The sequence below is a fragment of the Heteronotia binoei genome, chromosome 5 (assembly GCF_032191835.1).
Source record: "Heteronotia binoei isolate CCM8104 ecotype False Entrance Well chromosome 5, APGP_CSIRO_Hbin_v1, whole genome shotgun sequence".
Taxonomy (NCBI): Eukaryota; Metazoa; Chordata; class Lepidosauria; order Squamata; family Gekkonidae; genus Heteronotia; species Heteronotia binoei.
Window position 1 is genome coordinate 40,537,048 of NC_083227.1, and position 15,454 is coordinate 40,552,501.

Consider the following 15,454-nt stretch of genomic DNA (forward strand, 5'->3'; position numbering starts at 1 on the left):
AACCCAGCTTCTGCCGGGATCGAAATCAGGTTGTGAGCAGAGTTTGACTGCAGTACTGCAGCTTTACAACTCTGCACCAAGGGGCTCTCCTTTATAAGTCATAATACCAAAAATATTGAGTCACTTTTTGTGTGTGTGTCATGTTGATCTCTGGTGACTGACCCCTACTTGAGGCCTGGACATTCAGAGAGGTGGCTGAATAGAACCTGCCCCTGTCCGCACAACTGGGTACTTCAACGTAGTTTCCCATCCAAGTACTAACCACAGCCAACCCTGCTTAGCTTCCAAGATCTGGCAAGATCACGCTTTCCTGGACTATCCAGGTCAGGGTTCATGTCACATTTTTAAAGCTGTAGCGTCACTTTTTTGTTGTATACATTGTGTGTGTGTGTTTAATTATTTTTTTAACCTAAGGAATGTCCTTAACATTTGTAAAATTGCCCTTTATATTGTGTCTCTGGTAATTACATTTTTCATGTGTTTTCCCCCATTCCCCTTTTTCCATTCTGCACACCTTTACAAATTCAAAATAAAATTTATTTTTAAAAAGAAAAATATTACTATTTCTGGAGAACTCCAAATAAGTCAGAGGAAATTGCAAGCTTGGCAAACATACATATATAGAAAGAAGCAAAGCCTATAGTTTGTATCAGGAAGACATCTGAGCATGTCTTAAAGTTTTTTGATACACTGTATAAGAAGTTAACTCTGAAGCCTTACTAACAGATTCCTTGGGATTACTGAGGTTCTCCTCTATTCAAATAAAGTTCTGTCTGCTTCTAGAATCTCACCAGCTGGGTTCATCACTGGGCACTGGCACACCAGGCAATAGACCCCGTTGGCTAACAGTACTGCAAGTTAAATCATCTCAGGTAGCAGATGCTGAATACCTTTCTGTATTAGAGAGGTGCTGCCAGTCAACGTAGATAATACTAAGAGACAGGCTAGTGGTTTGGCTCAGTGTATTCTTCCCACATACTCAGCTTCATACGTATTCACAACTTAAACCGAATATCTCTGTGGATTCTTAGGTGGCCTTTAGAGCTAACCCCACCCCCAGAGCAGAAGGTATATGCAACTTCAGGGACACAGTCTGAGCTGTGATCTCATTCCCACCCACAGCCAGGGATAGATGACCTCCCCTCCAAAAGAAATTGATGAGAAAGTAAATATACAGGTATCCTGCTCTACATCAAAAAACGCTACCTGGCCTGCCTCATAGTCCAGACATACCTGGACTATTTGGTGCGCCTTGCTCAGGGGCAGAGGAGTTGGAGGGGAGGTCAGTGCTCGGTAATGATCAAATCCTAAATGCTCTAAAGCCCAGATTCCCTCTTCAGGCCGGAAGTCGAGCTTTTTCTTCTTCTTCACCGATCCTTTGGCCACGCCCACAGCCCAACATCCCCCTTCCACCACCAGTACCTCCCAGCAGTGTTTCCCAGAGCTAAACCCTTTGCTGCCTAGCACGCAGGGGTACACATTCATTGGGTCTCGGGATGAGGCACGTTTCTGGCGTGTATCCCCCAACTTCACGCTTTTCCCATTGTCGGACAGGATAAGGTAGGGGCCTGCTGTGTCCAGATCCAATGTCATAGCTTCTGCAACAAGACAGATGGGATCACAGGATTAGAGCCTGTCTCCACCACTAATCTACTACTGGGTAGTGCCCTGACATATTGGAGCTACTGTAAATTGGAGGCTCTGGCCCAAGCCACACTTAATGCAAGAGAACCTGAACCTTTAAGGAAGAGTACCACTCCTCTCAAAACATGCATAAAGGCATGCTGTTAAGCAACACCTCCACCAATCTAAGTGAAGCTGCCATTTATTGATCATCCAGCCCATTACTGCTTTCAGGCACCTGTTTAGTACATCCCCAGTTGCTCCCCTTATTTATTCTTTCATTTGCAAGTTAATTCTCAGCCTCACATACTGACAGGAGGTATAGGTTTCAGTGTGGGAATACCATTTGGGAGAATCTGATCCTTCTGCCAACATGAACACTTCTGATCTGTCTGACACCTACTGTCACAATTGCATACTTACCTTTTTCTTGATCTGTCTGCACACCTATTGTCACAGCTGCATCGACTCCTTTTTCTTGATGTGTCTGCACACCTATTGTCACAGTTGCATCGACTCCTTTTTCTTGATCTGTCTGCACACCTATTGTCACAGCTGCATCGACTCCTTTTTCTTGATCTGTCTGCACACCTATTGTCACAGCTGCATCGACTCCTTTTTCTTGATCTGTCTGCACACCTATAGTCACAGTTGCATCCTCTCCTTTTCCTTGCAATTCAAGCGTCAAAATGTCTAAATAAGAGCAAAAGAAGAGAAAAAGTGCTGACTTCGTTCTACTTTGTTTGATATTTCATGTATCATCTCATTAACATACAAAAACAGTGAAGGGGGTGGAAACAGTCCAGGAGGAAGAGAATCCAGGTTTGAGGTCATGCCCATGACACCTAATACCCTAAATTCTGCAGTAAATTAACACATCAGAAATATTTTCTCAGTGACCACTGTTACAGGAGTTGCCCCCCTCCAGTTGCACATCCATAAACCTCTTCGGACATTTCCAAAGGAAGGGGGGACATACTCAAAAAGTAAGCCAAAGGAGGAGATGGGATGGTTACATTCAGCAAGCTACTTTGGGCAGAAGCACACATTCAACCTTCATATTGAGTCCTCAAAGCCAGGGTCCAAGTAAGGCTGATAGGATGTGATTTCCAGAGCAGAAATAGACAGCACTTAACCCTTCCTTCAGCTGCTGTAACTCCCAGGCATTTCAATTGTTTCTAGAACAATGATTTCATTACAAATTGGATAAGGAATGTGGGTTGAGGAAAGAGGACAAAACATGTCACAGAAAGAAGACAAAAGCTGTAGGACAAGGTATGGAACACCCTCCAGTTTCTCTCTCTGGAAACTCTGCCTTCATGCTTCTGCTTCACAAAGAAGGTGCATAGGTCAGGCAGAGGAGGAGAGAGGGAGAACAGGCCATTCTGCATAGTCCAGTTCTTCCAAAGTGACCATTTTTCCAGGTTCCTTTCATATCCTGCTAGGAGAACAATGCATATGCATTGTCCTTTGCCATCTACCACTTCCAAATATGGAAGTCAGTATATTTTCCATGTCTCCTTAAATATAATTCCTACCAAGGAAGAGGAGAGGTAAGCTCTTTAGTTTGGACCATTTTTCTCTTCCTTGCTTACTAACCCTGCCACTCTAGGTGCAGGTATAACATAAGCACCTTTACCCTTTCAAAAAAATTACATTTCTGGAATCCAGATGAATCAAGCTTCCTGTTCCTTTAAACTTCCTTCTTCTTGTACAGACTAATAAGCAAGTGTTTACAGTGGTTTTCTTTTTTTCTTTTTGCATTTTTTAATGTGTGTGAGTGCACCTGAAAGTCATGGCAGCTTCTGGTGACTAACCCCTACTGGGGGCATGGAATGTATTCAGAGAGGTGGCTGAATGAAGCCTGCCCCTGCCCTCCCGACTGCTGGTATTCCAACAAAGTTTCCCATCCAAGTACTTGCCAGAGTCGCCCTGCTTAGCATCTGAGATCTGACAAGACTGGGCTTGCCTGGACTATCCAGATCAGGACTTTCCAGTGGTCTTCAATATGTAAAATAACTGTCTGGCCCAGACATAAACATGGTCTTTTCAGCTAGTGTAACAGGTAGAATACAGAAATATACCCAAGAAATTCAGACACCAGTCAAAGAAGTGCAGTGAAATAGCCAATACAAACTGTATTGGGGACTGTTAGCCATAAATTAGGTTTTCGATGCTGAAAGTCAGACATCAGGTTTTGAGGATTTTGTTATTATCTGACAGGTACCCGATGAAAAGGACCACTGACTCCCAAAACCTTATATCCTGAAAGTCTTGGTCTCTTGAGGTGCTGAACTTGAATCTAAATGTTTAACATGATCCAAAGAGATATCAGATCTTCAGTTTAAGTTCCCTGATTAGCTACTGGAAGTGTTGCAGTATGCCCAGAAGGGCTTCAATGGATACAGCAGAGATTTTTCTGAGGCATGCAAAGTCTAACATCCCACAACTCCTTGTTCATTGTTAATATTTACCTCATTATGGGTTTTTTGTTGTTGTTAAAGCAGCAATTCAAGCTCTATAGTTTATATATTTTGGATGCTACTTCATTAACATTGTTTTTCTATATCAATTATTAGATTATGTATAGGTATCTAAACAGATATAATAAAATATGTTTTAAACATTTACTTCAAGCTGTTTTCTTCCTGACATAAATTTTGTTCTTACTCACTGTTAAAAAGCAAACCATCTTGTACCTGTCAGCTTTACCTCAGATATCAATCCACACTTGCATTGGTTATACTCAGTGCCACCCTCTTATGGCTATTCCCTGCACTGGGATTTTTTTCCTTTCCTTTTTTCATCCTTCTTTCCATGTGTCAATTACAGAATAGATAACTATGTTGGTCTGAAGCAACAGAATAAAGTTTGAGTCCAGTGGGACCTTTACAACCAACAAAAGTTTAACTCTAGGTACCAGAATTATACCTAGAATTAAACTTTGTTGATCTTAAAGGTGCCACTGGACACAAACTTCTTTTCATTCACCTAACAAAAGTGGAGACGCTCTAAATACACTGAAAACAGAGATTAAGTGGTCTGCCAATACCGAAGTACAAAATAAGATAGGGAGGAGAGTTTTAGAGGCAAACCACATGATACATTTTTTCACTCATTTACACTAGACTGCTTGTGGTCCCCACAGCTACACAGCAATTATGGGGAACTGCTTCTTTAAAAGAGAGAAAGAGCCTTTACAAGCGTGGAATTGTGCCATGAGACGAAGGGCTCCTGTTTCTCTCCCACCCCCACTGCCCAGCAGTTTCCTCATATGAAAAACTCATGGAGTTATTTTGCCAGTTTTGCTGGTCCATATGCACAAAACTGGAAAATGACTCCCCCTCCCCCTGCTCCCACACACATATGGTTTTGGCACAAGAAAATTGCTGGGGGTGAGACAGGAGAGCTTCCTCCCTCTGTGCCACTATTCCTAGTCTGTTTGGGCTCTCCTTTATTTAATTTTATATTTGAAGCAGTTTCCAGCAGCTGCAGGGAACGCAGACAAGCCATTATAAAAGAGTGAAGGAGTGTATTGTGTAGTTTGCTTATTAGATGAAACTTCAGAAGAGAAAGAGAGGAATGTCAAAGATAAGGAAGCATTAAGACTGGACATCAGTTCTCTTTTACCTTTGAATTTCTTCAGAATTTTTTCTAAGGAAATGTTTTTCTTATAAAATGTACCAAGTTTTGCTTTTAGGTCTTGAGAAATCTCCATAGGCAAATTAGGCTCTTCCTTAGATCTAGCATGGAGAAAACCCAAAGTGAAATTAATTCATGTTTGAATTTTAGGGCATAGGCTATTACAGCCTGGGAGCAAATGCAGCATTGGAAAACAGTTCTGCAAATTTCCTTTGCTGTGGACTCATCAATACATTCTCATGACTAGAACTTGGCTTTCTTGCCTCTTTTCTCTTGTGCTCTTCAGCTCATCATTTGTTACACCCATCACTATCACCATGTTGTTCCTCTTTTAAGCTCTTTGTTTTGGCCCCACTTCCTTCTCACATTCTGCTCAAACTTCCATTTACTAGTGTAAATAGCAGTCTAGTGTAAATGTCTTGTCTATGTGGCTCTCATTGATTTATCTGCTCTTTTTATTCATGCTCTCTTTGTTCCTCTGATGTCACTGGCCAAGATTAAATCTGCAATCCCCCAGCATCTGCTTGCTCTTCCTTGCTGCCCCCTGCTTTCCATCCATCTGGTTCCTTCATAGGTGCATTAAAAACACTTCATAAAAATCTGCCTCTTCCTATGGACATTTTTAAATCAGTCTCACACATCTAACTTTTCCTTCCACTCTCCTTGTGAATTTTGTCCTCTCTTTATTGGGCAAGGTGCATAAGAGCATCAGCCAACGTACAGCATTGAAAAATCTTATTTTAGATTGGTATTGAATCATTAACGGGCCCTGTATACAGTTGCAGGTTAATATAAATGTGCGGGCTAAATGCTAATTTTTCTCTCTCCAGATTTCCGCTTCAGCCATAGGTTTGGGTTAGGCCTACAAGACACGCTTGCATGCATGAACTTTCTAGAAGCTAGGAAGGGTTAAAGCTCTTAACAACTCCTTTTTTTCTGTCTTCCACATTCAGGCCTGTTCCTAAAGGTAAAACCATTGCATGCGTCATCCATAAACACTTCATACACTGACAGCTTTGCAACAGGCAACATAAGCCTCAGGAGAGGACCCAGCTCATCTTTTTGTTTTATGTAAACAATTGGCATGCAGAGGTATTCTGCCTCTAAAGATGGGGGTTCCATTTAGCCAACAGAGCTAATAGCTACTGATGGACCTGTCCTCCATGAATTTGCTTGATCCATTTTTTAGCAGTCTTAGTGGCCATCAATATATCTAGTGGCAGTGAGTTCCACAAGTTAATGATGCATTATGCAGTGAACTACTTCCTTTTGTCTCTCCTGAATTTCAACATTATTGGGCATCCCAAGTTCTAGTATTATGGAATCCACTTTCTCCACCCCGTACATAATTTTATAAACCTTTACCACACACCTCTTAGTGGAGTGCAGGAGACACAAAGGCTTACCTAATAGATAGAGAAAAGTAGTTTGCAAATACTCTTTTTTATCTTTGCCTCTGCATTCCAGGAATGACCCCTTGGACTGAACTAAGGTTCTGTAGCTGTGGCTTGCATAGCCCTGCTGCAGAGAAAATGTCTACATCATCTCACTTCATGTCCACGCACATGTGACCCAGCCTTTAGGACTGCAGGAGCAAGAGACAGCTACTTACCTGTTGAGCATTTTCTTGACATTCTGGAGGAAGAAGAAAGAAGAAGAAATGAGAGTTCACATAATGAATACAAAGATTTTCTAAACTCACTCATGTATTCATCTGCTAATAGCATTAAATGCTAAGACTATTATTTAGTTAGTACTAGGAACATAATAGCAGCCATAAGAGTGAGCCATACAACACAGCAATCTGTCAGGTGAGCCTGGACGGCTGTGGCTTTCAGGATTGGGAAATCCAAGAGACTTCTGCCTCCTCTCTGTTCACTCTAAACTAGCGCTTTGTTTGGACCAAGAATGAGCCTCAGAAGGGTTCCCTGCTCTGTTCCCCCTCCACAAAACTCCCTCCAATCAACACTCTTACCTGCAGGAATTCACTTGCTGCCTGTTTACAATTCTCATCCATCTCATTGATCAGGTCCTCAAGAATGGAAATCTCCTCTGAGAATCTGACATCGCTTTCCTTCTGTCCTTTCCGGACGTCCATCTCCATCACATCCAGCTGGTCCAGAAGGAGCTGCTCCATTTCTTCAAGGAACTGATGCAGCAATTCAAATTTAGAGGTCATTTTCTTCCGTTCAGCATCTAAATTCTCCTGTGATTAAAACAGTTAAGGCAGGAAGAGGTAAGCAACAGAAGGTACACATGACTTGGACTTGGGCTAAGAAAAGGGATGGCCTATGCAGGTTTTGCATTTGTTTTACAAAACCAACTGAAAAGCAGAACACTTTAAGCATGAAGAGGCTTTGCTCTGTAGCTCCTGTGCAATTGGGCAGGCCTGTCAAAACAAGCTGTAATGCAGAAGGAAGCAAGAGAGAGGAAGAAGGAAGCGGATGACAGCCAGTTGCTCAGGGGCCTGATAGGAGCATTCTGGAGACCTGATTCGGCCCCCAGGCCGCATGTTTGACACCCCAGATTTAGATATTTATACCTCGCTTTTCTCCCCAATAGGAACCCAAAACTGCTGGCAACATTGTTTCCCCCATGTCCACTTTATCCTAACAACCACCACCACCCTGTAAGGTAGCGTAGGTTAGGCTGAGAGAGGGACTCATTGGCGAAGGTTACTCAGTAAGCTTGCATAGTCAAATTGTGATTCAGATCGGATTGTCCAAGATCCTGGTCTGACAATCTAACCACTCCTGAATGCTGGCTCTCTCCTCTCCAACTGGTTTTGAAGATCATAGGAGAAGGAGAAGAACAACAACAAAAACCCAAGCACAACAAGGGTATGTATCCTTTAATCTGATGATCTTAGCTAGGAAGTAGAAGCCTCTTTGATCAGAGAAACAGCATAGGAACAAACAGTTAAACCTCTTCTGTTCATCAGATGCATGGCCCTAACCCTTATTGGGTGTACACAGACAGAGAGAAAGAGAACCATTTCAGGTAGTTTAATTAAACATCAGGGGAGGAACTATGGCTCAGAGGTAGAGCAACTGCTTGGTATGTAGAAGGTTCCAGGTTCAATCTCTGGCTGGCATCATCAGTTACACAAATAAGAAAGGCCTCAGCCTAAGCCTCTAGAAAGCTGCTGTCAGTCTGAGTACTGATCTTGATGGGCCAAGTGTCTGATTCAGTATAAGACAGCTTCACATCTATTATATTCTCTGGATGAGAATTTCAGGCATCATGTATATTTTGACCCTGACTGACCAATATTGATCTCTTTGGTGGCACAGAGAGCAAGGTACAGTACATGGGGTTTGTGTCTTGCATGTTGCCTGCTACACTCTTCTTCTCCTTACACAGAGAGGTTTTATATCTTCAGACTTCCGGCTTTGCAAACCATGTCTTACTTCCTCTTTCCAAAAGCAGTTCATCGCATGAAAACTTCTTTAGGAAATCACTGTTTCAGTACGCCGGTGGCCTAGAACCATCTGTATCAATTAATTAAGTTCAAAGGTGCTGAGTGCAACTGGAGGGCAAAGGCCCCCTCATAAGGTTATCAGATGCTTAAGCACAAGCTGATTCCAGGCAGCCTGGCTCCCACTTGCCACATCTTCACTTCCCCCACTATGTTCCCATCTCTAGGCACCACGAAGTCTTTAATGTCTAGCCAACCCTGTGCCACACAGCTGTTTGACCTCCAGGCATGCCAGGAACCATGATCAGGTCTCTCTCAGTAGCTGTCTGGGAACAGTAAGATAATGAACAAGGCTACCATAACAAAATGAGAACTGCTGGGGACAAAGCTTTTCAAAACATGTTCCCTTAACAGAGCCAGTGTGTTCTCAAAACATATGAAACAAATTCTGCCAGAAGTGGAAAACGGCTTGAGGAAGATTTTCATGACTGGTTGATGCTGGGGAAAATGGGGCAAGGGGTCATGACCTCTCCTTGCATAAATGATAAATATTGGAACTTTGCATTTAAAACTTTATATAAATTCCAAGGTTATATATTATGTATTTTTATGGCTTGCTCAGGGTATAGAACATGGTTTGTGTGTTTTAAACAGCAAGTAAAACAAGCTAGGTCAGAAGAGAATAGAGGATCAAATGTACCATGATTATACAGTGTTAGGACCAGTGTTCCCTCTAAGCTGAGTTAGTGTGTGCTAGCTCACATTTTTTTAGCCTCCGGCTCACACATTTTTTGCCTTAGCTCAGGGAAAATGGCCCCAGAGGAAACTAATTTTTGCAGTAGCTCGCAATTTTGATGCCATAGCTCACAAAGTAGAATTTTTGCTCACAACTCTACAACTTACAGGGAACATTGGTCAGGACTGAATCTGTAAGACACATGTAAGCCCCAGCAGAGAATGCAGAATCCTGTCCTTGCCCAGAAATAAACCAAGAGTGCAGTGGCCCTTTAAAAAGTCACAAAATTTATTCCAGCATAAGCTTTCACAACTCAAGTCAGACCTTGCTTCATTAGATGCATGGAGTAGACAGCCACAGCAGTTATTACACTGCATCTTCCTTGATTAGATTCCATAGTTACCCAACTCTGCCATCTTCCACAGCTAGGATTGGTCCTGACCAAGTGCTCTCATATCCCCAAGTCTGTGTTGGTGAACTGAAAGAGATACGTACCAGATACTCTTCAGCTGACCGCTCACTGGCTTGTTTAAGGTCTTGAAGTCTTTCTTTCTCTTGCTTAAGAGTCTGTGATTGATTCTGGATTTGTTCCTAAAAAAGAAATAGGTTTGCTTAGGTAGAACTGTATTTTGTTTCTATGCATGTGCATGCATGTGTGGAGGGGGTTCGTATTTCCAGCAGTCTCTCATGCACCCTTCTTCACCTGTGACGCAATCCTTTGGGGTTTTAAAATTCTGTTGAAACTTGTAGCTGCAAGGAAGATATTGAGGGAAATGAACTGTTGCTTGCAAATACAGTTTTTCTTTTTTGGGGAAAAAAGCAGCACAGTCTACCTTTTTACTCCCACTGAACTTTACTACACTATTTCTTCCTAATTTACCTACCAGGTGTTACAAGGAAATCCAAATCTAGCTATTGTACTGCACTGTTATCTTCTTCCCTGAGTGGTAAGTTTTGGTTCCTTTAGATGAAAAACATTGGAGATTTCTAGTGGGGGGTTTTTTTGTAATATTTGTCTGGTTTACAAGTAAAGCACAGGAGAAAGCGAAGGGCAGGAAATCCACTGCCACAAATCAGATGCACCCCAGCCCCAAATAAAGATCTTACTTCCCCAGGCACTTCAGCCAAATCAGTTCTCTGTTTGTTCCAAATGCAGGTAGATAGCTGCGTTGGTCTGAAGCAACAGAACAAAGTTTGAATCCAGGAGCACCTTTAAAACCAATAAAGTTTAATCCTGAGTATAAGCTTTCATGCGCATGCACACGTCTTCAGGTACATTGAAACAGACTTCGCCAACTATTATAAATAGAGAGAGGATTGGGGAGTATGGGTTAGCTGTCAGGAAGGGCTAACTGGAGTCAAGATGCATAAGTAACTAAGGAATTAAGTATAGCTAAAATGCAATCCAATGAACAACAGCAAATTAGCACATAATAAAAGAGTTAATGGAAAAGATGGGAGAACTGAGTTCCAAAAACAGAATATGACTGATGACCCTGCCACGAGACTGCTGGCGGCTGGCAATGCACATTTACTCTTTTTGACTGAGCGGGCTGAAGTTGAATCCAGCGAAGACAGAGGTTCTCCAGGTGGGTCGTGGCACTCTGGGGAAGGAAATATCTCTCCCGGCCTTTGACGGGGCGCCACTGAACACGGCGCAACGGGTAAAGAGCCTGGGTGTTTTACTGGAGCCTTCATTATCAATGGAGGCCCAGATAACAGCCACTGCCAAGTCAGCATTCTTTCATCTGAGGCGGGCGAGGCAGTTGGCCCCTTTCCTAGAGCGGCAGGACCTAGCGATGGTGATCCATGCGACGGTCACCTCAAGACCGGACTACTGTAACGCTCTCTACATGGGGCTGCCTCTATACCGGACCCGGGAGCTACAGCTAGTGCAGAATGCGGCAGCCAGGCTGCTACTTGGTCTTCCAAGATGGAGGCATATACGGCCTGGGCTGCGCGGACTGCACTGGCTGCCGATTGTATACCGGATCCGGTACAAAGTGCTGGTCATAACCTTTAAAGCCCTATATGGCCAAGGACCGACCTACCTGAGGGACCGTCTCTCCCCATATGAGCCCCAGAGAGCACTGAGGTCAGTAGGTAAAAACAAACTGAATATCCCTGGGCCAAAAGAAGTAAAACTGCAAAGCACCCGCACTCGGGCCTTTTCCGCTGCAGCCCCACAACTCTGGAACCAGCTCCCAGAGGAGGTGCGGGCCCTGCGGAACTTAGATCAGTTCCGCAGGGCCTGCAAGACCGCCCTCTTCAAACAGGCGTTCACTAATGATGGTACCAATGTTTACTGCTAAATTAATAATGCTTACCGCCACTGTTAGTCTAGGAATGTTTTAATCACTGATTGGTTTTAATGTGTTCTTAATGTTTTATTATTGTATTGTTCATTTTAAATGTTGTAAGCCGCCCTGAGCCTGCTCTGGCGGGGGAGGGCGGGATATAAATAAAATTTTACATTACATTACATTACATTTTTCTCTATCCCTTCTCTCCTCCCTAAGAGCCTCTTGTGCCCTATTTCCCAATCCAAAAGTCAGTGGAGAAGCTGTGCAAGTGGGTACCAGGATGTTGCAGTTTAATTGATTCGCACATAGTTTGTTTTGTTTGAGATAAAAACATTCCAAAATAGATTAAAAGAGGGGCACCTGTTTACTGGTTCACAACCCCCAGGGGCGGAACTCCACCCCATCCAGTATTACACAATGCAGAAGGCATGCTCTTTCGACTATAACTTTTAAACCTGCAAAAATCTGTCCCGCACTGGCTTCTGAAGGGGTTAATACAATGTTAACACTTAAAGCAGGGGTATCAAACATGCGGCCCCGGGGGCCGAATCAGGCCCCCGGAGGACTCCTATCAGGCCCCTGAGCAACTGGCTGTCATCCACTTCCTTCTCCCTCTCTCTTGCTTCCTTCTGCATCACAGTTTGTTTCGCCAGGCTTGCTCAATTGTACAGGTGCTACAAAGTCTCTATTTTCTCCATTGGCTGAGGCTCCTCCCTTGCGGAGAGGGAGAGCTTGCTTTGTCAGACTTTCTCAATTGCACAACAGAGCTACTAAGCCAAGTCTCTCTCCCTTCTGTTGACTGAGGCTCCCCCCGCCCCAGTCCCCTGAGGAAAGAAGGAAAGAGTCAGAACTTCGCTTGCCCAGTTCCCTGGATCGCACAAGAGAGATACAAAGAAAGCAAGACCAACAAGTGCTAATGCTTTATACATGTTTGATTTTTTTCAAAAAATTAATTGTGTTTGTCTGTGTCTGTTATAAAGTTTATATCTCTGCTACCTGGCATTACATTTTATGACTCTCATGGCCCAGCCTGACAAGGTCACATTTATGTCCGATCCGGCCCTCATAACAAATGAGTTTGACACCCCTGACAAAGCTTTACATTTATAAAATACTGTTTGGCTTCTATGTTCTGATGGTTGGCACTCCAGGGTCTTAGGAGTTTTTTATTACTATTTCTCAACATATGGGGGGATTGAAGCAAACGTCATTAATAAAAAGCCATTGCCATCCCTCTCCGGCTTTTATGACCAAAGCCTGTTCACCAGACATTAACAGGGGATGAGAGAAGTGATCTTTAAAAAAAAAAAAAGTCAAAAATTTCCGTTATCTGCGTCCACCTCAGCAGATTCTGCTGTTCAAGACACAACAAAGGAACACAGACAGTCTTTTTGAATTTGTCAATCTGGAAGTCACCCATGTTATTTCCAAGTCCCCTGGACCTACAGATGGGCCTTCCAGAATCACTGAATCCACTATGACACCAAAGAGTCACTAAGAACTTAGTAAGAAGTTATCTGCTGGAACAAATGCAGCTTGAGTGATGATATTTTCCTCCTCTTCCTCCTCCCTCCCCCCCAAGCCTCCCTCCTCTACAAGGCAATAACAACACTTCCAGGGATTACTGCCATCAGACTGGCTAAGGTTGCTGCGAAATATTTTTTTTTTTGTTATATTAATTCAACTTTTGTAAAAAAATCTGTAACCCTGAGCCCTGTTTTTTAAGGGGACGGTAGCCTAAAAATGTTTGTTTAAATAATAATAATACATCGATTTAATAAATAAATAAGTTATTTAGTGTGCACGCATCTGCACCCACGTAGTACACACCGCCGTCAGGAAAATCAACACCATCAACTGACCTTGTAGTCCACGGCAGCCTCCTCTACAGGAGTCACCGTGTGACTTCGATGTTCCTTGGATCTGTCACAAACCACACAGATGAGGATTTGGTCATCCTCACAGAAGAGCTTCAGGGGCTCCTGGTGTGCCTCACACTCGCCTTTCTCTCCTGCGGTTTTGACCTCCTCCTCCAGCTTGAAGCGTTTGGCTAGCTCCACCATGCTCGCCAGTTCCCTGTTGGGCCTGAAATCTCGCTTGCAAGCTCTTCTGCGGCAGTGAGGGCAACAGAAATGTCTCCGGGACTCCTCGCAGCACTGGGTGATGCAGACCCGGCAGAAATTGTGCCCGCACTCGATGGAGACGGGGTCTTTGAAAAACTCGAGGCAGATAGAACAAACGGCGACTTTTTGGAGGCCTTCCACGGGGCTCTCTGGAGCATCCATGCCTGGCGGCGCCTGGAGTCCGCAGGGCGAAGCACAGAGTTTTTGACTCAGTGCCGTGGGCGTCAACTAAAGAGACGTCGACTAGGATCTCTTCTAAGCGCTGTCTGATTGGTTGATTTCCTCCAGCGGGCAGCATTTCGGGGGCTGTAACTCACCAACAACAACTCACAGAAGTTGTGGCGGAGAACGGGTTAGATAAGAACTGAGCAATCTGGAGATCTTGGCATAATGTTTTTTAACTCTGGGGCAAGCCACCTTGCTTCTCCTCCCATCCTCCATCTTTTGCATGTTTACCAATGAACTATTTTAAAATTTAACAGGGCAGCCAGACTTACATTCTCTCTGCCTCTCCTCCTGTTTCATCTTTCCTCAGCGCTATTGTCTTCCAGGCACATTTTTATCAGTCCCGGTGACACGCATGATTCTCTGTTCCCACTTTTATGAAAAACTCTGTGAGGGTGACCAGAATAACAGAATGGCCTAAATTCATTCTCTGACTCTCCTGCTTCATCTTGCCACAGTTTTGTTGGCTATCAAGCACTATGGATTGCCAATCTCCAGGCCGGAGCTAGAGATCTTCCGGGATTGCAATGATCCTAGTCCACGCTGAAGAGATCAATTCCTAGAGTTGCCTGCTCTAGGTTAGATTTTGGGGGCGGAGCCTCGGGAGCATGGGGTTTGGGGAGAGAGGGGTCCTCAGGGGGGTATAATGCCATCCACTTTCCAAAGCAGCCATTTTCTCCAAAGGAATTGATCTCTGTCATCTGGAGACAAGCTGTAATTCTAGGCAAATCCAGCCCTATCAACTTCCCTAGAGAAAATAACTGTTTGGAAGGATGGATTGTATGGCATTGCCTATCCCTTCCAGAAATCCTACCTTCCCTAGGCTCCACTCCCAAATCTTCGGAATTTCAATACCTGGGACCAGCAATCCTATGTCCCTTCCCCCATTTTTTCCTTACAACAGCTCAGTGAGGTAGGCCAGAGAGATAAAATGGCCTAAGGTTATCCAGTCAGTGCCATGGCTGATTAAAATTTGAATCCAAGTCTAACAGTTTGTAGTCATCACTCCACCATGCTGGTCCTCCAACTGTTGATTGAGTGGAAAGCACTGTTATAGGGATAACCTGCCCCCCCTCCAAACCTCCTACAGGCAGGCAGGCAGGACACACTTTCCTTTTTACTTTATGAATGTGAAAGCTCTACCTTTACATAGCCTTGGCTTTCCACCCTCCAGGTTCATTCTAGGGTGCACCTACCTATGAGTTAGTGATTCCTGACACAGCTTGAAATGCAAATCAAATTTATTAACTTAAGGAGTGTTGCAAAGCATAAATCACTCGATCATGGGCAATCTCTCTCTCTCTCTCTCTCTCTCTCTCTCTCTCTCTCTCTCTCTCGGCTTGACTTCGCGAACGAAGATTTAAGAAGGGTGCAGTAGTCCACG

General features: G+C 43.8%; 1 protein-coding gene across 2 annotated transcripts; it reads right to left on the reverse strand.

The window, feature by feature from the left end:
* Positions 1 to 515: 515 nt before the first annotated feature.
* On the reverse strand, positions 516 to 14,050 carry LOC132572333 (E3 ubiquitin-protein ligase TRIM39-like). 2 transcript variants are annotated; one of them, XM_060239252.1, is made up of 8 exons: positions 13,585 to 14,050; positions 9,915 to 10,010; positions 7,241 to 7,471; positions 6,878 to 6,900; positions 5,254 to 5,366; positions 2,247 to 2,316; positions 1,934 to 2,007; positions 516 to 1,598 (listed from the first exon to the last, which is right to left on the reverse strand). In XM_060239252.1, exons 1-8 carry the CDS (start codon positions 14,005 to 14,007, stop codon positions 1,081 to 1,083), a joined length of 1,548 nt encoding a protein of 515 aa, XP_060095235.1. In that variant the 5' UTR covers positions 14,008 to 14,050; the 3' UTR covers positions 516 to 1,080. The 2 variants fall into 2 exon arrangements, with proteins under 2 accessions (XP_060095235.1, XP_060095234.1); XM_060239251.1 differs by lacking the exon at positions 1,934 to 2,007 and having other exon boundaries at positions 2,047 to 2,316.
* Between the last annotated feature and the right edge of the window lie 1,404 nt (positions 14,051 to 15,454).

Coding starts and splice junctions, on each gene's coding strand:
- LOC132572333 (XM_060239251.1), bottom strand. CDS start 14,007: ATGGATGCTCCAGAGAGCCCCGTGGAAGGCCTCCAAAAAGTCGCCGTT. Junction 5,367..6,877: donor GTCAAGAAAATGCTCAACAG/GTAAGTAGCTGT, acceptor TCTCCATGCTAG/ATCTAAGGAAGAGCCTAATT. Junction 2,317..5,253: donor AATTCTGAAGAAATTCAAAG/GTAAAAGAGAAC, acceptor GCTCTTATTTAG/ACATTTTGACGCTTGAATTG.